This window comes from Alternaria novae-zelandiae (assembly GCF_023758075.1).
Source record: "Alternaria novae-zelandiae strain BMP 2774 chromosome Unknown scaffold_18, whole genome shotgun sequence".
Lineage (NCBI taxonomy): Eukaryota > Fungi > Ascomycota > Dothideomycetes > Pleosporales > Pleosporaceae > Alternaria > Alternaria novae-zelandiae.
Genome location: NW_026056978.1, coordinates 728,802 through 748,402, shown reverse-complemented (window position 1 = coordinate 748,402; position 19,601 = coordinate 728,802). Strand labels below are relative to the sequence as shown.

At 53.2% G+C, this 19,601-nt stretch overlaps 6 protein-coding genes across 6 annotated transcripts; 3 read left to right on the top strand and 3 right to left on the bottom strand.

Annotated features, from left to right (window-relative positions):
* Positions 1-44: 44 nt before the first annotated feature.
* On the top strand, positions 45-2,114 carry J4E88_008319 (uncharacterized protein; the record flags this gene model as incomplete). Its single annotated transcript, XM_049401930.1, has 2 exons — positions 45-371; positions 420-2,114. The coding sequence occupies 2 exons, from the start codon at positions 45-47 to the stop codon at positions 2,112-2,114; spliced, it is 2,022 nt and encodes a 673-aa protein (XP_049252468.1).
* A 1,755-nt stretch (positions 2,115-3,869) lies between these two features.
* Positions 3,870-5,136, top strand: J4E88_008318 (uncharacterized protein; the record flags this gene model as incomplete). The annotated part of the gene is given in 5 exon segments (XM_049401929.1): positions 3,870-3,875; positions 3,894-4,141; positions 4,187-4,308; positions 4,388-4,908; positions 4,972-5,136. 5 exon segments carry the CDS (start codon positions 3,870-3,872, stop codon positions 5,134-5,136), a joined length of 1,062 nt encoding a protein of 353 aa, XP_049252467.1.
* Positions 5,137-6,557: 1,421 nt separating this feature from the next.
* Positions 6,558-7,886, top strand: J4E88_008317 (uncharacterized protein; the record flags this gene model as incomplete). Its single annotated transcript, XM_049401928.1, has 3 exons — positions 6,558-6,563; positions 6,609-7,152; positions 7,204-7,886. The coding sequence occupies 3 exons, from the start codon at positions 6,558-6,560 to the stop codon at positions 7,884-7,886; spliced, it is 1,233 nt and encodes a 410-aa protein (XP_049252466.1).
* Positions 7,887-8,990: 1,104 nt separating this feature from the next.
* Positions 8,991-10,160, bottom strand: J4E88_008316 (uncharacterized protein; the record flags this gene model as incomplete). Its single annotated transcript, XM_049401927.1, has 3 exons — positions 8,991-9,164; positions 9,222-9,935; positions 9,987-10,160. 3 exons carry the CDS (start codon positions 10,158-10,160, stop codon positions 8,991-8,993), a joined length of 1,062 nt encoding a protein of 353 aa, XP_049252465.1.
* A 1,844-nt stretch (positions 10,161-12,004) lies between these two features.
* On the bottom strand, positions 12,005-14,157 carry J4E88_008315 (uncharacterized protein; the record flags this gene model as incomplete). The annotated part of the gene is made up of 3 exons (XM_049401926.1): positions 12,005-13,741; positions 13,793-14,083; positions 14,149-14,157. The coding sequence occupies 3 exons, from the start codon at positions 14,155-14,157 to the stop codon at positions 12,005-12,007; spliced, it is 2,037 nt and encodes a 678-aa protein (XP_049252464.1).
* Positions 14,158-16,059: 1,902 nt separating this feature from the next.
* On the bottom strand, positions 16,060-18,193 carry J4E88_008314 (uncharacterized protein; the record flags this gene model as incomplete). The annotated part of the gene is made up of 2 exons (XM_049401925.1): positions 16,060-17,858; positions 17,908-18,193. The coding sequence occupies 2 exons, from the start codon at positions 18,191-18,193 to the stop codon at positions 16,060-16,062; spliced, it is 2,085 nt and encodes a 694-aa protein (XP_049252463.1).
* Between the last annotated feature and the right edge of the window lie 1,408 nt (positions 18,194-19,601).

Sequence of the window (19,601 nt, the reverse complement as noted above, 5' to 3'; positions counted from 1 at the left end):
CCACCCGACCGACGCGGTAATCCCGTCGCATCATCTCTGCCATCATGTACGGCATGAACCAAGCCTACCATGCCCCCGACCCGAGTGCGCAGGTGCCGAACCACCTCCTTCCCCATGTGCACCTGATATCCTCGTACCGCTTCCCTACTCTCCCGGGCCTCCAAGCTCCGCAAGCCCTCGAGTACCTCATCAAAGGCCCCCAAATCGTGCGCGACACGTCCCCCGTCGCGTGGACCTACCTTGCAGCCCCTCCCCAAGATGGCACTGTCATCCTCACATGGCAGCCCCCGCGCATGGGCACCATGTTCGCCTCGGACGGCATGGTTTGGGCTGATGCTGAGACCGCATACGATATGAACGTGCGCGGATACGTATGTATACCAAGGCGTCATTTGCGCGCAATGCCTAACACCATATAGACTCTTCAAGTCCTTGTCCACAACAGTGGCTACCACTACCCCGGCGAACCATATGCCGTGCACGCGCGCCATCGCTATCGAATCGCCGCAGGCCCTGGAAACATCGATCCCAATCTCTGGCTTGTGCACTACAAGCCCGCAGATCCACAAAGCAGAATGCCCGCCGCCCAAATACCCGTCCCACGAGAGGTCCAGGCTCAGTTCCAGATGCGCGCTCAACTCCAGCAAGCCGGACCGTTGATGCGCAAGGAATTCATGCTGGTCGACCAGGCGAATTGGCCAAAAGTCGAGTTTGGACACCAGGCGATGAGAGGCCCTCAGCCACAGGGCTACAACCCCATGTACCCAGGCAGGCAATATCCTGCACAACCTCCGCCAGCCAAACGCCAGCGCTTGCCGACACAACCTCAACCCCGTCAACCCGCTGCAGGCGCGCTTGCGCCGGACAACACTCTCGAAGAGGAGGAGAACGCGACACAAGATGCTTTCGATTTCCTCACTCCGCGCGAGATCAGCTTGTCGCGCTACAAGCAGCATCACGAGTGGATGGAGGAGATCTTCTCATCGCCGTACGCTGTTGGAAAGATCGCGCCGATTGATCTAGGCCTAGGCCTCATGGGAGAGCTTGCTCCTCTTACTGCTGGCATCTTGGACGTCCCGGGAGCTGAGAACGTGGAGCCAGGAAAGGACAACTACCAGATCAAGAACTACTACAAGCTGGACGCAGACCAACTCAAGGACTTCGAGAAGCGTGTAGCAGAGTACACGAAGAACGAGCAGGCTGAGATTGACAAGATGAAGGCCGAGCACGCGAAGAAGGTGGCACAGTTGAAGCGCACCAGGACCTACATCAAAGCCGAACGCCGACTACGAGATTTATCTCGCTCCACCGAGAGCGACGGTGATGACGCAAACCCGGTCGAAGGAGTTGTACAAGATTTGGAGAAGTCGCTGGGTGTTAAGTTTGATGAGAAGAAGGCGGTTGTCTGTGTAGACAAGGGTGGGTTTATTGAAGTACAACAACCCTCACCTCCAAAAGCGCAGATGAACGGCAACGGAGCCCAACAGCAAGCGAACGGCACATCGAATGGCATGAACAACCAGGGCTCAATGGAAGACAACTCTGCCGCGAACCTCTTGGATCAATATGGGTCGGGATCACTTTCTGGCACACCTATCGGCAACATGTCCTTGCCTAGACTATCGCAACCGCCGAGTCAATCGCAGTCCGCCACCGGTACACCCAATGTACCACACGGCAACATGAACCAGTCGTCGGCATTCGATCAACAGGATACGAGCCTTGATGTAGGAGCCGATCTTTTGGATCTGGATGTAGAAATGTCCGGCATGGCGGGTGCAGGAGACAAGACTGATGACTGGACGATGAACGACCAGTCGGGCAATGCCCAACAGCCAGCCGGCGGTGTCCAGCAGCCAAACATGAGCAACAACCAGCGCCCGAACAATGTCGGCGGGATGCCTCAATCCAACATCGACGCTGATGCAGGCAGCATGTTCGACACCGCCGACTTTGGAAGCTTCGACAACATCGATAGTGCTGGAGACGCTCTGGCCGACTATGGACACGATGACAACCTGGGCTTGGACCTTGTCGATGATTCGGCGTTCGGCGATGCTTTTCACGGGACTGAAATGCATCACGACGAGACTGGTGAGGGTGACCACGCATAGTATGCGTACGCGAATATGGATTTGGAACTGGATTAGCCGATGTCCTGGTGTGTTGAGTACTATTCTAGTGGCTGTACTATTACGTTTTGTATGACTTGGAGTCGACGGCGTCTCTTTGCATATCCATGGCTTACTATCAGCCTGAGAGTTTTCATATACACAATTCTAGAGGCGATGTTCTCTTGCTATTTTTGCTATTCAGCTTATGGCTTCAGCCACACGTGAACTTGAATAGGAAGGTGCAACATTGTGTCCGGCCAATGCGGTCTAAGTCGTCAGCACTGTATCGCAACATGGGGATGTTGAGGTTACGACTAGTGTGTTGTACAGTTAACGCTCGGCCGTCAACCACTGCACCAACGGAATAAGTGAACGGATCCGATTCCGCTGCCTAGTCGCAGCCATATAGCAGAGATCTAGATCATGAAAGCTGTACCTTCCATAACTGCCGTGTACAAGAGAAAGGATGAGTAGACGCACAACTTTCTATTACATCGATGCTGTGTCTTCTCGTTCCCACACCGAGCCTGTGACATTATAAGACTAACCTCTGTTATCTCTCAATCGATGAGGTTAAGCATTTCATTAAGCAGTTCGCGTGCTCTGTGAGCCTATCCCAATCAATCGTTCTGCTACGACTCTGTCCTTACGCGTCGAGTACCACGCAGGCTTGGTCACCAGTGTAAGGGTATCACGCTTAGCTACATATGCACGATAAAGAATAAGCAGATGAGCAGCGTGTACAACAGTCATACTGTCAATGTAGAATCAGCTCATAATTAACGTCGTTGTTTCACATCCGGAAGCCCGCTTCCTACTCTGCTCACGTCCATCAGAACTCTATGCCGTTATCTCGCCAGAACTTCCGCGCCCTTATTAACTCACTCTCCATACTGCATCAACCAATATTTGGTGGCGATTAGTATGCTCAGCAGAACGCTCTGGTCGTTTACATTCGTTTGCCTTTTGTGCAGCCTGGTGTACTCAACCGCCGTACCACGGAAGAGTGAAACAACACGACAAACGAACTCGATACACCCTATCCTTGGCGTTCGTGGACTGGGTATCGATACTATACATCCTCGATTGGAGATACGAGAGTTGCAGCGGAAGAAAGATCAGTTGAACGTCTATCTGCTAGGACTGCAGCGACTGCAGAGTATAGGTCAATACGACAAGTTCTCTTACTATCAGATCGCAGGTAAGCTCTGTCACTATCATATGCAACATATAACCAGATAGCGACACACTAACCGACACCAGGTATACACGGCCGGCCTTACATACCATGGGATGACGTTGGCAAACATCCGAACGGAAGCAACGGTTACTGTGCTCATGGCAGCAACCTGTTTCCCACCTGGCACAGACCTTATCTAGGCCTCATAGAAGTATGAAAGGGGACTTGCGAATTATGCGGTCCACTGACTCTAAAAGGAACTGCTTTACTCCCATGCTCAGCAAGCAATCTCGGAGTTTCCGGTGGGAGAAGCGAAAGAGAGAATGTACAATGCCCTAAGCACCTTCCGAATGCCGTATTGGGACGCCGCTGCTGTACCGCCCAAGGACACGAGCTCCTTCCCCGCGATCGTACAACAGGAGACGGTCGAGATTGAAGTTCCAAGTGGGGAGTCGACGACCACAATGTCTGTTCCAAATCCGCTGTACGCTTACTATTTCCACCCTTTGCCAGTTGACGACTTCAAGAGTGTACCGTGGATACTCTGGAATTCAACAAAGAGACACCCGGCTAGTATGGCCGTAAGTGCGAAATCCCAGAATGACCTTGTAGCGGAGTCTCTGGACAGCAATCGGGTGAACCTCATGCAGCAGACTTACCAGATGCTGGGCATGCAAGCAAATTATCTCGACGTCAGTAACAGCATGGTGGAAATGAGCACCGAAGGCGCAATTCCGAATAGTCTGGAGTCGGTGCATGATACTTTGCATAATGCCATTGGCCGTGGAGGTCACATGTACGATGCGGCGTACTCTGCATTCGATCCCATCTTCTGGTTGCTTCATACGTAAGTACCGCGCAACCTACTCTAGTGGGGTGTTGACTATTGCAGCAACGTCGACCGATTGCTTGCCATCTGGCAAGACCTTCATCCGGATAGCTTCGTCGAAAGCCACGTCAATCCTTGGCCGACGTTTGCAACTGCACCGTACTCAGAGGCGGACGAAAATACGCGTGAGTGCATCAAGGACCACTTACTCGACATTGATGACGTTGACGTCGACAGCTCTTTATCCATTTCATCGCAATACAGCAGGCGACTTTTGGACCTCAGCCTCTGTTCGCGACCACACAATCTTCGGCTCCACGTATCCTGAGTTTCTCGGGCTCTCCGCAACCGACACTCTGGTTGGTAGAGTGAACGCACTGTACGGGGGGAATGCAACGTCACGGTTCTCGTGGGAGACCGCACGCGCCGAACAACATGTCGCCGGTCTGCAGAGCAGCGATGTCCGGTACCAGTACTCAGCCGTCATACGCGCACAACATATGGGACCTGGAGGTGTTTCCAAGGTCCTCGTCTTCTTGGACGCAAATATGAAAATCAACGCCGGACCTGCGAATACTCAGGCATGGATGTCAGAGCCTGGGTTCGTTGGATATGCAGGTTTCCAGAACGCGGTTGGCCAGGCGAAGACCGAGATGCAGACGAATGGCGTAGTTGCATTGACCGTAGCGCTAGAAGACCGGATGCGCATGGGTGAACTGCGCAGTATGGATGAGAATGTTGTTGGAACATATCTGCAGGAGAAGCTACATTGGTTGCTTGTTGATGTAAGGCTCTTCGATCCGACAAACAGCCATGCATGCCGATATTTGCTAACCAACTTGTGTCAGGCCAATGACAATGTCATCGCTCCTGAGCACGCGTCCGGCTTCTCGATTGGGGTATCGTGGGCGAGGATAGCGCCAGGTACGGCAAGCACGCTGCCTGCGGTCCTCGGTGGTGGCTTCGAGCAGTTGCCACACGCTACGATGGGCAAGGCGGGTGGAGTGCAATGACAGAGGCGTCGAAGGCGTATCTCAAATTTTGACTCATGATTAGTTGACTTATCGTGACAGTGGAAATACGTTCTTCCAAGTAGCCCTGCAATTTTACGAGAATGCAATCGGATTATCGCGAGAAGGGCGCGAACACAGGGAGAGATTCATCTGGGTAGCAAGACGTGTTCTTTCTGTATACCCAGCTGCACGCGCGGTGAGGCCTTGGCAAGTTTGCCGCGCGATTGTCAAGACACGCAAGACATTGTTACCGCTCAGGTGTGAAACGGCACTCTATCGGAGACGGACGCTCTGGCAAATGACGATGCGTTGCAGCGACCCCTAACTTGGCTCAGGGGTTGCAGTCTCGGTTAAAGCGGCCCTCCACGTCAGCCCGCCAAGACAGCGAAACGTTCTTCCGTGTGCTTGATTCTACGAGGCGTCGCACTAGCTTACGCCTCCATGCGCCGATGAGCAGTGGTACCGCTATCGTGAGCCGAATACGCGGGTAGTTGGTCTGCGGAGCTCTTCGTGGTGGTCTCGTGGTTCGTAACTGTGCGTTAAATTTGGTCTTGTAGTAAGGAACGGTTCCGGACGATCATGGCTAAGTGCAGCCGCAATGGCTGTGTTACATCCGCCAGCGGAGAGTTCCAGATATAGGGACCATCGTCAGGAGAGCGCTACGCGATGGAGTTGTAAAGGCCACAGGTGCAGCTTGTTAGCGCGGGATGCCGTTTCCCTCAATCTTCATGCTCCACGCTTCATCTGCCCGGGCACGCGACATGAGCACCAACCTCATTGCGGCTCAGGGGTGATCTGTGGCAGAGTCTTGCCATCAAGTTCAAGCATTACCTGGGGTTTTTGCCGCGCCCGCAAACCACTGATGGCGTGCCAAAGGAGAGTGCTAAAGTGACCTTCCCGATAGCCTCTCTTGGCATTATCCAACTGTCCAGCATCTGCCCAGTGAGCCGCGTCTACTGCAGGGTGCGCGTTCCTGAAAAGATGTAGCCCCCACCGGCAGGGCCAGGGTGCATTGGCTTCGCAAGGCCAAACCGCTGGTTTACACTCACACTTCCTTTTGACCTCTGCTCCCCTCTTGCCGACCGTCTTGATCTTTGCGGCAGCGATTCCATCATTACGAGCGCCGTTGTTCTTCGCCTTCTTGGTACCCGGAATTCGGCACCAGCGGAACTTCCAAGCCACCTGGGCACGCATCAGCAAGTCTCGAAGCCACGGCAATGCGCCTGAGCACATACCATAGTTCTTAAATCCTCACCTTCCTTGAATAGTAGACTTTCTTTTGGCTTTGCACGCTACATTCTCTCACCATGCCTCCTCGCGACGCCAACTGGATAGATGTAAGTCGTACCCGCCGTCACAAGCACAGTCGTGTAACTGGGGCTAACAGTGTGCTATAGGGCCTCCGAGGCATAGCATCCTTTATGGTCGTATGCGGTCACCTATGTACTGCGTTTGTACCATGGCTACACCAGCCCGCCGCAGACGCAAAATCCGCGCCGCACCTCTTCCAACTCCCCTTCTTCCGCCTCGCCGTCGGAGGTCGTAGCGCCGTAGCCCTCTTCTTCCTCGTAACTGGATATGTCAATTCGATTGGGCCGATTAGCAAGTCGCGTCAGGGAAATCACGATGCTGCCTTCCACGGCATTGCACGAAGTGCGCTCGCGCGCTCAGGACGGCTGATTCTCCCCACCATGGCGGCGACCATCGTTACCTGGTTCATGGCGAATACGAACGCATACCATATGACGAAGCACGTCGATGCGCAGTGGATACGGCAGGGTTGGCACCGACAGGAGCCTACGCTGTGGATGGCTTTCAAGTCGCTGTTCAGGGCGCAAACAGAGACATGGACAACCGGCTGGGACGAGTACGATGGCACACAGTGGACACTGCATATGTTCTTGGAAGGCGCATTTATGGTCTATACAACCATGCTTGCGACGGTTTTGGTGCGACCGAAAGCGCGGTTCATCATCTACGGCATCATGTACATGTATTTCTGGCAAGTCGGCAAAGGTATGTATAGTCCGACCAGCAAACGAATTGGGCAATCGCTAACTAGAGCAGACCTCACAGTTGGCTCCATCAAGGGTCTCAACATCGTTACGGGCATGTTTGTAGCCGAGTTGCACAACCACTACAAAGATGCCGCCACCTCCGTCCTACCCGCCCCCATCCCCGCCATCATGATAATATGCGGCATGTTCATGGCTGGATTTCCCCAGGACTCGGCCCAGAACACACGCTGGTCGCACACAATGGCCACCATCATGCACAGCCTAACCGCCGATAAGACGGATATTCGAAGATACTGGGACCATCTGGGAGCCGCGTTTGTCTTGCTGGGCATCTTCTTTTCGAGGAACGCACGCAAACTCCTTATGTCGCCTGTCTTCAATTTCCTCGGTCGCGTCAGTTTCCCTGTATATCTGCTGCACAACACTTTTATCAAGTCTGTGCTTACCTGGATGATCTACCTACCTTCCGCCATGAACCCGCCGAGGAACGAGAAGGGCGAGCAACAGGACCTTCAGCGTGGATCAACAACACACATTCTTATTGCCATTGCGGTCTTTTACTACATCCTGTACCGAACCGCGGCATTATGGGTCAAGCACGTCGACCCAGTATGCGCAAACATCGTCAACGCAGCGACGAAGTGGGCTTATGGCGAACCACAACAGAAGGAGGCCCGACCAATACTCGGGAACGGGAATGGAACGACCGACAAGAGTGTTCTCCCTTCATAAGTCTGTGTTTCTGGTCAGACACCCTGTTATTCTTCCATCCATTCTTGTTGATCATTTTGCGGGAGCTGGAGCTTCTACTATTACTATTCCATTTTTAAATTCCAAATTTCCTTTGTATCAAAGCATCTGTTGGAGCCAAGCATTGTTCGTTTGTGAGCGACCATGGCATGTAAGCTTGGACGTTTTGGAGTATACAAGGTGGCATAACCTGGTAAATGGATGGTTTGGAAAGAGTCGAGGAGAAGTACAGTACGCTGAAGTAGATGGATGAACACATGAAACTTCACTTTTGGACTCGACATGCCTTTAGAGTGTTGTTTTCGAATCACTCAAAGTCATATCGTGTCCGCCACATGGCCACAAGCCAACTTGTTTTTGGCGCAAAACGTTCATGTCATCGCCAACCACTTCACTTTCCAAAGGTCATTTACGAACGAACAACTCTTTTTGGAGAGTCACTCATGCATTTGAGGGTGTCGAGAAGAGGAGAAAAGGTCAGAAGGCAGAGGTTATATATGCTTGGTGGCTGGCGCTAACATGTTTTTGTGTTGGCGCCGATGAGGTCACGCAGCGCGAGCCATGCTTCAGTCGTTTGGCGGTGACTGTCGAGGAAGGCATCGTGGGGGTTGATGACGACGATGAGTTTTTCGGGGACCGATAGATAGAGGGATAGTCCAGTGTAACGAATACGTTAGTCCGTATACTCTACTGTTATCCTCGCCAAATGATATGTATATCTCCCAGGCACGCCAAATCTTTTACTCGACCTCCCAGTCCTCCTCGTATGCGGCATTCTCTATCTCAGCAGATCAGTATCGAGCAAAATTTTTTATCCACCGCTAATGAGACTAAGTTCGTTGAGTATAATCAGGCATTATCATTATCGTAAAAGTGTCTATCAGAACAAGTAGCGAGTGAACCGATAATACTGCTGCCGGAATAGGGTATCAAGAAACGCGAAAACCAAAATGCCCAAGTCCATCATCAAACTCTTATCAGTCTGCCTCTTCCCATTCATCCGTAGTCATCGCTTACCAAACCAAAAAGACCAAAAAGCAACATGAATACAGAGAAGAATGAGAGCTTAGTTGTTAAGCCAGTTCTTTACATGTTCTCAATGACATGCGAGTTGATAGCGCTCTGGAAGCCGTGGCTGTTGCCACCGTATTCCTGTGCTGCTGAGCTCTGCACGCCCATTGGGCTGGCGCCGTGAGAGCTGGGTCCTTCGCCAACGGAGTCGGCTTGCGCGAGAGCGCTTTGAACAGTCTGATTCTGAGCCTAACAATGACTGTCAGTACTTGTCTCGCATACAGTTCGTACAGAGGGCCCACAAACCGGAAGAAAAATAACTTTTGAGTTAGCTGACTTCGCCATAGCTTGCATGGCTTCCAGGTATCTGATCTGCATAGCTGGAGCGCTGCTGAGAATGTCGGCGGCTTGACGCATAAGCTTGGCAGCCTCAACTTCAGCCCTCGCAGCAATGACCTTGGCTTCTCCGGTACGCTTGCTCTGCGCAGCCATAGAGAGCGAATCCTGCAGATCCTGGCTGAAGATGATATCCTTGACGAGCATAGACTCAACCTCGACACCCCAACCAAGAGCCGTCTCTTCGATAATCTCGCGAATAGACTGAGCAATCTCCTCACGACGCTCAATCACATCCTGCAGCACACGCGCACCGACAACATGGCGAAGAGTCGTCTGCGTACGCTCCACAAGCGCCTGGCGGATGTTGGAGATGGAGAAAGCGGCCTTGTGGGGCGAGGTGATGCGGTAGTAGATGACTGATGTCAACTGAAGGGAGACGTTGTCCTTGGTCATGCAGACCTGCTTGGGGACTTCGACGATCTGGATCTTGATGTCGACTTGGACGAGTTGCTCGGATAGTGGGTTTACGTAGACGAGACCGGGGTCGACGGCGCGGGCGAAGCGCCCGAACTTTGTGACGAGACCTACGTTTCCTTGGTTGACGGGCTTGTAGGGGTTGGGGCAGACGATGCAGCAGGGGATGGCTCCGAGGGTACCGATGCAGCCTCCTAGGGTGTTGATCTAGATGGATGTTAGAGTGGCGCATGGGATATGGATTTAAGGTAAACATACCATGCCACCGTACCAGCCGTTTGTGTCAGCATCAGCATCATCAGGCTGGATAACCCTCGCATAGCTAGGCTGAAGATCCTCTCGACGCGGTGGTTGAACCTTGATAACCGGCTCAGCGGTGCGAGGTGACTGAGTGCCACCATTGACAGGTGCCTTTCCGTTGATGTCGCTCATGGTCGCGGTAGTACGTTGATTGTTACTGGTATCGTTATCGTGAAGAATGGGTCTGGAAGAAGAATGCGTAGACTCGGCGATGGTAGAAGGATACGTGAGGAACATTATTCGACAACAACAGGGTGTCGTTGGCTTATATGCACCCAGGCAGTTGCATTCACAGCACCATGCATTCTGAGCGGGGAAGCTAGCTTAGCTCGATCCCTGCTCGTGCCCATACCCTTGTCACGCTAGTATGTGGCCACTTCTTGGGGCTGTGCGCTCCTGTCTTACCATCGCATGCGACCAAATGGATTCTTGATGACAGCGTAGAATGCGCATCCATTACCACCTGCTGTAAGGCTCACTACGATCCTTGAGATGAAGCGACAAACACATTGATTGACCTTGGTTTCCTATACACATGCCAGCGCGCACCTCTGCAGTTTAACACAAACCCATCGAATTCCCGTCACACAACATCCACGCACCTCCAAGGCCTCCCGCACTCGGCTAAGTCGGGAACCAAGCCCAGAGCACACCCTTCGGGTCTACTCGTGACGTGCAAATACGCTCAAGGCACACTCGATATATGCAAACGGGCCATACAGAGGGCGTGCTCAAACATGTCCGACGTCAGCGATCTGGCCATTCGATAAGCACACCAATTCAGCCATCTCGGCATTATCACGCGCCTCGTGGATCGGGCAACAAGTGCCCCGGCCATCGGATTCAGCCCTGTAGGTGGGCTTCGTGGCGAAGGCTCGGCTGCGGATGTTAGGCCATATCTGAAAGGGGACTAACAACGCCCGAGGGGGCTGGTGAGTTGGCTTGACAGTAGACGGGTTATTTCCGACTTGTAAGCGCGCTGGCGCGGGAAAACATCGTGAGGCATCGCACTTGTGTTGGTGCTGGCTATTATTCTCTACGGCACAGTCGTGAGCTGTCTCTTCTGCCTTCTGGATGGCTTCAGCGTCTAAGGCATCTTGCAGCCATCTGGACAAGGGGTGCGCCACGGCGGTACTATCTACACCGTGTACGAAGTGCATATCGCATTTCCTGTCTTCGTACTCCGGTCCGCACCGGTCAGATATCGCTCACGAGCGATCTCGCCGCGCCGTGAGCGAGTTGTAATTCCCTCACGAAGTGTCTGCGCATTTTCCGTATTGCCTCGCGCATTTCCGTTGCAGGTCGCCGGTGAGCATCAATTCCCTCATCCCTCATCCCTCATCTCGAGATGAGTGGTGTGGGAATAATGCACAGCCCAATCAGGCGCTCGACTACAAAGACAATGCCTTCTTTGAAATCTTACTCCAACTCCATTGGACCCATCGCGAAACGGCTTTCTCAGGGGAAGACCTTGATGTTGGTCTGTTTTGGGGTCGTGTTGTATGCTCGCCTTGAAGAGGCACAGTTAGTACGGCCTATATATACTGTTCGCCTACTACGCCCCAGCGCTATGGTCCTGTTTCCGCGCCGCACATGGCTTTCCAGGTACTTAAGCGCCCAGGTCCATTTATTTGGCCTACTTGCAGACCAACATTAGTTCGAGAACACGATATGTTGAATTCTAGCGTGTTGCATACGACACTTTCTCAAGTGTTCGAAAAAGTGCAATATAATAGCGTGGAGGTCTTCACAGAAGTTTAGTCTGCCGGACGTCCTACAGAGCTGTGTATGTATTCTGCAACTAGACCTCTGGAAAAGCATATCTTGCACTGCTCACGTATTGTAGGATGCAACTGTAATATATGTATTGCATATAACCCAACGTCTAATGAATGCCAATACGTGATGTGAGACCAAACGCCAAATATGCACCAAACGAATATCGTACAGCATCTCCGAACCCCAAACCCTCTCTTCTACTTCAGAATACTCGCCCCTCTCCGGTCCTTCTTGAGCGGCGAGAAGGTGAACGCCTCCTCACTCATCATGTTGAATCCGCCCGAAATGGGGCGTCCCTGTCCCTGCTTACCCAACACATTCTTACTCAGGGCCCTCGCCGCAAATAGGCCTTTGCTGAGACCGACAGGCTTCAGGGGCGCAGCGTCTTCGGCATCTTCAGAGTCGAAGAGCGTCTTGCCGGCACCTGCACCAAGCTTGCGCTTTTTCTTCTTCTCCGCTGCGGGTTCCTCGGTAAATGTGGCAAAGGACATGAGTGACTTGCGAGGCTTGACTTTGCTGGACTTCTTGGATGGGCCATCGTCGTCTTTGGTCGGGATGGATACGGGTCCGTTTTCGGATGCGTCTTTGGATGTGTTGTGCGAGAGCTCGGATGCTTCCTCTGAGACCATTTCGAGGACTGGGGCAGCGTTCTTCTTGCGTGGCTTTGCGTTTGCCTTGCTCGATGCTGATGGTGCGAGGGCCTTGACCTTGGGTTGGGCAGTCTTCTTAAGGGCTTTCTTGGGAGGCGCTGTCGGAGTACCTTGTTCTTCAGCAGCTTCTTCTTCGACTTGTTGCTCGGCCTCCTCCTCTTCTTCAATGATAGGACTGTCAAGTGCTATGTTGCTAGCTTTGTTCAGGAATGGCGTTAGTGAGAAAGTGGATGTGTCACCCATGGCAGAGACCGAAGTACCGCGCTTCGCCTTCTTCGCAGGGAAGCCGTCTCCTGGTGTACCCAGCATAGTCTCTGGCTCAGCGGTAGCGGCCATACGCTTCCGAGCAGTCTTTGCGGGCTTGCTAGACGCAGCTGCGATGCTCTTAACAGGTGGTGCGGTCTGTGCCCGGTCTGCCCTCTGAAGCTCGGCTTCCTTCTCCTTCAACTTCTCCTTGGTCGTTCGCAGCTTCTCGCGAAAGGCGCTCAGCTTGTCGTCGAGAACCGCGTTCTTGCCCTGGAGTTCGGCCAAAGTCTGTTTGTATTCCTTCTCTTGCTTCTTGCGTTCGCGCTTCTCTTCTTCCAGCTCTTTCCTTGCAGCCTCGGCTTGATCGTCGGGTTGTTGCGAACCCTTCCTCGACGCCTTCTCCGCCTTCTGACGCTCGCGCTTCTCTTGTTCGAGTTCCTGTCGCAGCTCTTCGATCTCAGCATCGCGGGCGGCGGTGTCTTTGCGGGCTTTCTCGGCTTGTAGGCGTGCAGCCTTTTCTTGTTGTAGTTCCTCGCGGAGCTGCTCAATCGCGGCATCTTGGGCCTCACTGCGCTTGCTAGCCTTGTTGGCCTCCTTCTTGGACAGGCTCTCGACCTTGGCCTGCAGACTTTCGGTTGCCTGTTGTTGCGACTCCAGGTCGGCCTGCACCTTCTCCATGGCCTTTTCAGCCTTTGTGAGCCCAGCCTCAGCCTTCATCCGGTCCTTCTTCTCGGTTGCGAGCTCATTGCGCACCTCCTCCAACTCGTTGCGGAGGTCCTCGTCCTGCTCCATCTTCTTGCCCTGTTTCGCGATGGTACGGGCGGAGGTCCGCTTCTCGTTCTCGAGTTCGACTTGTAGCGTAGTCATCTGGCGTTGCAATGCGAGTTTCTCAGAGAGCAGGCCGGTGTTTGCTTCGACCTGAGCGCGCAGGTGTTCGACTTCGGGGCGTAGTGATGAGATTTCGCGGGACAGGGCAAGTTTGTCTGATAGTATCTTGTTGGAGTCGGATGTGACGTTTTCCATAGCCTTGAGTTCGGCCTAAGAGAAGTAAGCAAATAGCGCAATGATCGATAGGCCGGACGTGCTTACCTTGAGATTCGCGACTTCCCGCGCCTGGGTGCGGATGGTGTTTTGTGCTGCCTCTGCCTCTGCGCGTTGCTCGTCCAACTGCGCAAGGGCCTCTTCGAGCGATGCTTCGAGCTCGTCGGATCGCGCCTGCTCCTCCTCGAGTTGTTCGTGTAGGTCGCTGTTCTCGTCTTGCAGGAGGCACTGGGCGACTCGCAACTTCCGGATCTCCTCGTCTTTGACTACCGCTTCGACCGAATGCTTACTCCGCTCGAGGCTGAGTTCCAGCGTCGCGTTCCGCAGCGAATGTTGGAGCTGAAAGGGTCAGTGGAAGGTCTAAGACACGGCAGCCGAACAGGGTCCAGCCGTCTTTCACTCACATCCTTCATCTCGTAGTTGATGTCCATATCTACCTCCACAGCGGCGACCATGGTATAATATCTGCTCAATGATGCGCGAGTGTATCGCTAGGTGTGGATGTAGGACGGAATGTGGTGGGGCTTTAGGTAGACGCGACTGGGTAAACAAACAGAGCGCAGATGGCCGTCATGGAGCTAGCAACCCAACAAAGTGAAGGAATGACGCTGAAAAGATGAAGATAGCGCGCGAACACTACTAAAGAACGAATCGCCTCTTGAGTAGTCCAGCAGTCCTTGTGAGGTTTACAATCCGGAGTGCTGACCTCCAACGCCCATGTCGCGCACCCCTGTCTAGGTGTCGGCCTTGGCATTACGCACGCCGCATCTCCGAGCTCGAGGCCACGTTCCCAAGCACCAGTCCAACCCACCAAAGCTCCGCACACCAACTCTCCGCCCGCCAAACGACACAATGCGGTGGTTACAGCTCCTCACTGCCTCGCTGCTGCCCTTTACAGCTCTGGCAGCCAAGAAATCGACCGGCGACCGCTTCACTGACGCCCGCGCCAAGTCGCTTTCCGTTGGCCATCCGCTCAAGCTCGACGACGCCGGTTATGCGCAATTGACCAAGTCTCCGAGAGATTATGGCGTTGCTGTGCTTTTGACGGCCTTGGAGCCGAGGTTCGGATGCATGCTCTGCAGGGACTTTCAGCCAGAGTGGGATTTGCTGGGCAAGAGCTGGATGAAGGGTGACAAAGATGGGAAGACGAGACTGGTGTTCGGCACGTTGGACTTTGTTGATGGAAAGAACACTTTCCAGTCGGTGAGATGTCCCTCTTCCTCTACTGCAATGTCCTAAAACTGACAATTGATAGATGATGCTTCAAACCGCACCCGTCCTCCTCTACTTCCACCCAACCGTCGGAGCAAACGCAAAGGTCGACTCCGCACCCGTCCGCTTCGACTTCACCGCCGGCCCCCAGAAAGCCGAACAAATCCACGCCTGGATCGCGCGCCAGCTCCCCGCTGACGTGCCCAAGCCCTCCGTCTCCCGCCCCATCGACTGGGTCTTCTACATCTCCGCAACTGTTATCGTTCTCGGAGGCATCACGGCCATCTCAGTCGCCTGGCCATATATCATTCCCATCCTCCAGAACCGCAACCTCTGGGCCGCCGTCAGCCTCATCGCCGTGCTTCTCTTCACCAGTGGCCACATGTTCAACCACATTAGGAAGACACCGTATGTCGTGGGTGACGGCAAGGGTGGTATGAACTACTTTGCCGGAGGCTTCAGCAGCCAGTACGGTCTCGAGTCGCAGATTGTTGCCGCCATCTACGGCATCCTCGCTTTTGCTGCTATTTCTCTCGCCATCAAGGTTCCCAGGATCAAAGACCCGCGCGCACAGTCATTCGCCGTTTTCCTGTGGACCGGTGTCTTGTTCGGCATGTACAGCTTCCTGCTTAGCGTCTTCCGTATCAAGAACGGCGGATACCCCTTCTACCTGCCTCCCTTCTAGGTGAATCGGGAAGAGAGTAGTTGGGATTCCTGATTTGTGAGGGATAGTTAGGAAGGCTAGAAGCTTTTCCCATTTGGAAAGAAAGACCATTTTAGCAATCGAAAAAATCAAACTCGCGGTCAGAGTTTGGTGCACTGTATGGAAACGCTGTTTGAGCGGGCCTTCATGAATTAGATGTCTGCCTAGAAGCGGACCTGTAGTCACTATTAGGATTTGACACCTTTGTAACAAGACTATCAAATGGACTATGTGCTACATTAGGATATCGTATACACGCATAAAAACAAACCATACCCTTACCGCTAAGAAAACATTTTGGCCTTGAGATGATCATAAACCCATGAAACCCATGCCGAAAAGGAGAGTACACTTTGCAAATTGTGCCGATCGTGAGAGAGCAAAGAGAAAAAATACCCGCCTAAGACATTGTCATGGCGTGTAGGTCGAAAACGTCGTTCCTCCAGCCACCCTCATCCCAATCATCGATGCGCTCCGCTGCACGACGACCCTCCTCTTCCCACAGCTTGACCACGCTACCAGGTGCGTACTTTCCAGCGAATACACCCTTGCCTGGTGCCTCGACACCAACCCTCGTGTAGACGTCTGGATCGTCGGCAGGTGTAAGACGAGTGATGACAGCCTTGACGAAGGTCTTGAGGTCGTCTGGGTCCGAGATCCTCGTAGCTCGGAGCCTCTCGCGAGCGAAGATCAGCTCGCGGTTGGCAGCATGGATACCATCGGCGATACCCTTGGCCATCTGCCTCTCCATGACCTTGCGGACGATGGGGCGGAGGAGCGGTTTGAACAGCCAGCCGAGGATGCTGAACTTGGATTTGCGAAGCTTATAGGTGAGCTTGTGGATGTGGACGCGCACGGCTTTGAGGGTGAGAATCTGTTCTAGCTTCTCCTTGCCGACCTCGACGTCGAGATGGATATCGATACCGCGCTCGTCGAGCTGGAAAGATGCGATACCTTCATCGGCAAGACGGAGGAGACCAGAGTGTGCGCGAAGAAGGAAGCCGACTTCATCTGCGCGGAACGAGAGACCGTCAATCTTGATGGTGAACTTGGAAGTAGCCTTCGACGCCACACGGAAGCGGGCCTTGCGGAGTTCGAAGTCGTTGTATGTTTCTACCTTGAAGCGGAAAGGCAGGAAGGAGGTGTGGTTGACGGTCTTTCCGGGTTCGATAATCAGGTTCTCGAGGAGCATGTCGATCTCGGGCGTGGAGACCTCCAGACGGGGGATAGGAATGTACTGGATAGCCTGGATTCCGAGAGGAACGAAGACGTTGATGGCGTCCTGAACCAATTCACTGTTGGTGTAGTTGTGCATGGGTGATAGGATGTTCCAGATCCTTGTGCTGGTCTTGATCATCTTCGCGATGTCCTCATCCTGCGTCACGGCCATGAAAGTTCGCTGGGTTTGCTCAAAGAACACATCGACGTCTCGACGGAGCGAAGACTCGCTTCCAACACCTTGGGCCTTCTTTCGGAGCTCCTGGAACTTCTCGTCGACGTGATCGAAGAAGTCGGGGTCGGTGAGCAGCTTCTGAAGGGAGTTGCCAACGTCAGTCAGTAGATCCTCGAATTCTGGATCCTTGCGGGAGTGATCCAAGACCTGGTGGAAGGCGTCCTCGAGCTTCTTCCATTCCTGCTTATCCCCGAACGAGCTGATGAATGTCCAGAAGTTCCTGACGGCCTTGTCCATCGCTGGGTTCGTGTCGATGTCGGTCTCAAGCGTGCCCATGGCATCTTCGACCGTGCGAGAGTACACCAAAGCGTAGCGCTTCAGGAGCTGTGCCAGCACCGAGACGGAGTCGTTGTAGTCCCTCTTCTGCCTCAGGTTTGTAACCGTCTTTTTCAGGCGGAACATGAGAGATTCGCCCTCATCGCCTTGTAGCTTCTGTCCTAGGCTTACGTCTGCCCTCTGAGCAACCTTGGCCACACCATTTCCAATTACCTGGGCTACTTCGGCGACATCGTTGCCCAAATCCTCAGCTGAGGGCGCAGGGCCCTCATCCGCGCCTGGCTCTTTGAGTGCCTTGTACTCTGCCTGTGAGGGCTCAATCTTCTTCGCAGCCTTCTTGGACACGTTCGACAGTGTGAATGCGGTGTCTCTGAAGACTTCGCGTCCGACGGTTTGGAGATCAGAAAGGAAGATGCGGAAGTCTGAGTTGGTAAGGAGGAGGGATCCGACGGTTTGGAGGCTCTGGTATGCTGCTCCCGTGTTAGTGAATGAGATATAGACGCATCTGTGTGTACGCACCTGCAGCAGCATCCGCCTTCGCCTTTGACCTTGTCGTCCGCCTCGCGATATCCTCCACATCAACAGAGATCCTGGACTTGGAAAGGTACCAGATGAAGTCTTGAATCTGGTCTTCGCTGTTCTTGTGGTTCATCGTGTCGATGAACTGATGAAGCCATTGTTTCGTAAACTTGACAAGCAGGCGTCCTGAGTCGCTCAAGTCTGGATTCTCTGGGTTGAGGACGTCTGCAGAGAGCAAGCTGCGAAGGTTGATGATGACTTGTTCATTCGACGGCATGAACCCCATGGAAAGCGCCCGCAGCATCTGGTACGAGTGAAGCTTCTGGTGCACCTCACGCTGGAGCGTTGTATCATCGCGATACTGTCGTTCGGTGTTAGTACGCGTCGCGCTGCAGACAGTTGAGCTGACATACCTGAGGCAACAAAGGACGCTGGTCGTCGTCGCGTTTGCGCGAGCCGAAGCATGATGAGAGTGACATTGCGATAGTTTGTGTCACTTTCACGTGGAGTGGAGTGCAATTGTGGTTGATAGAAAGTGGAGAGAGCTCTGGTAGAGTTTACATTGAAGCTGCACCAAGGTTCCAGGCTCCCAAACGACGCGTTGATCAGGATGACGAGGGAAGCTAGCGCTTCGACGTCATGCCGTTCGTCGATCCCGCGGCTCCACATATGCGCCAAGCCTACATGGGCGGGTGTCATTCCCCAACCTATGGCACCCATGGTTCGCGCATCACTCTTGAGCACGTGGCTTTGATGAGCTCCATATTCTGCAATCGAAGCAAACTTCCCCCAAGCGTGTAAGCGACCACAATGGCGATTGTTCTGAATGTGTTCTTGCGTTCGTACAATGGGGGTGAAAAGCAACCAGATGCCGAGGTAAGCCACTTTCTAGCTCTGAAATGTAGTCGAAAAAAGGTACAGAAAAGCAGTCGTCGGAAGCCGGTTCACAATGATGGAGCGTACTCCGGCTGGAATACCTAGCCGCTTTGATAACAGCTCCAATACTATGGCTATCGTGAACAGGCTCACAGCTACCATAGGTCCATCATAGCCCCGCGGAAGTGTCTCCGTGCGTCGCCGCGTCATAGCAAGCAGCTATGAGGCCAGCTGATAGATGGACCTCATTGTTCTTCAATCAGGCTCCCAGATTCTGGAAGCAGGTTTTCATTAGACGTATGCCTTAGGTAGACTGATCGTGTTGTCGTTTTACAGCGGGCCTTGTGTTGCCAAGAACATGAGCCTTCCAAGTTTGTCAACTAGACATCGCGTGCGATTCGCGAACACGACCATCACAAACAGTCTGTGTAAGAAGTCAGTAGTATTCTAATAGTTTGGTAGATGAAGTGAGTGGATGCATATCATTGTATGCAAATTTCTTGGCTATCCATCAAATTTGTGGAGCGCGAGAAGCCTAGGTAGGTGTCAGGCAGCTGTCTACTTCCCAAGATGCGACGAAGGCTGATTTCTGGAAGAAATATTAGGAGATCGGAGACTGTCAGAGACTAGTAGTTTGCTACCCATGCTAGTCTGCTCCGACCATAGGGCTTCATGCGTGTGCTGGATCAGATCTAGTATGTACGATGCTGACTCGCACGCCATGGCTTTCCAGGTGTCAAGAGACGGTGAGCTGCATGACAGTCGCAGGTTTGCTGCAAGGGAGGCAATCCATTGATAATTAGCCACTTTTTCGATAA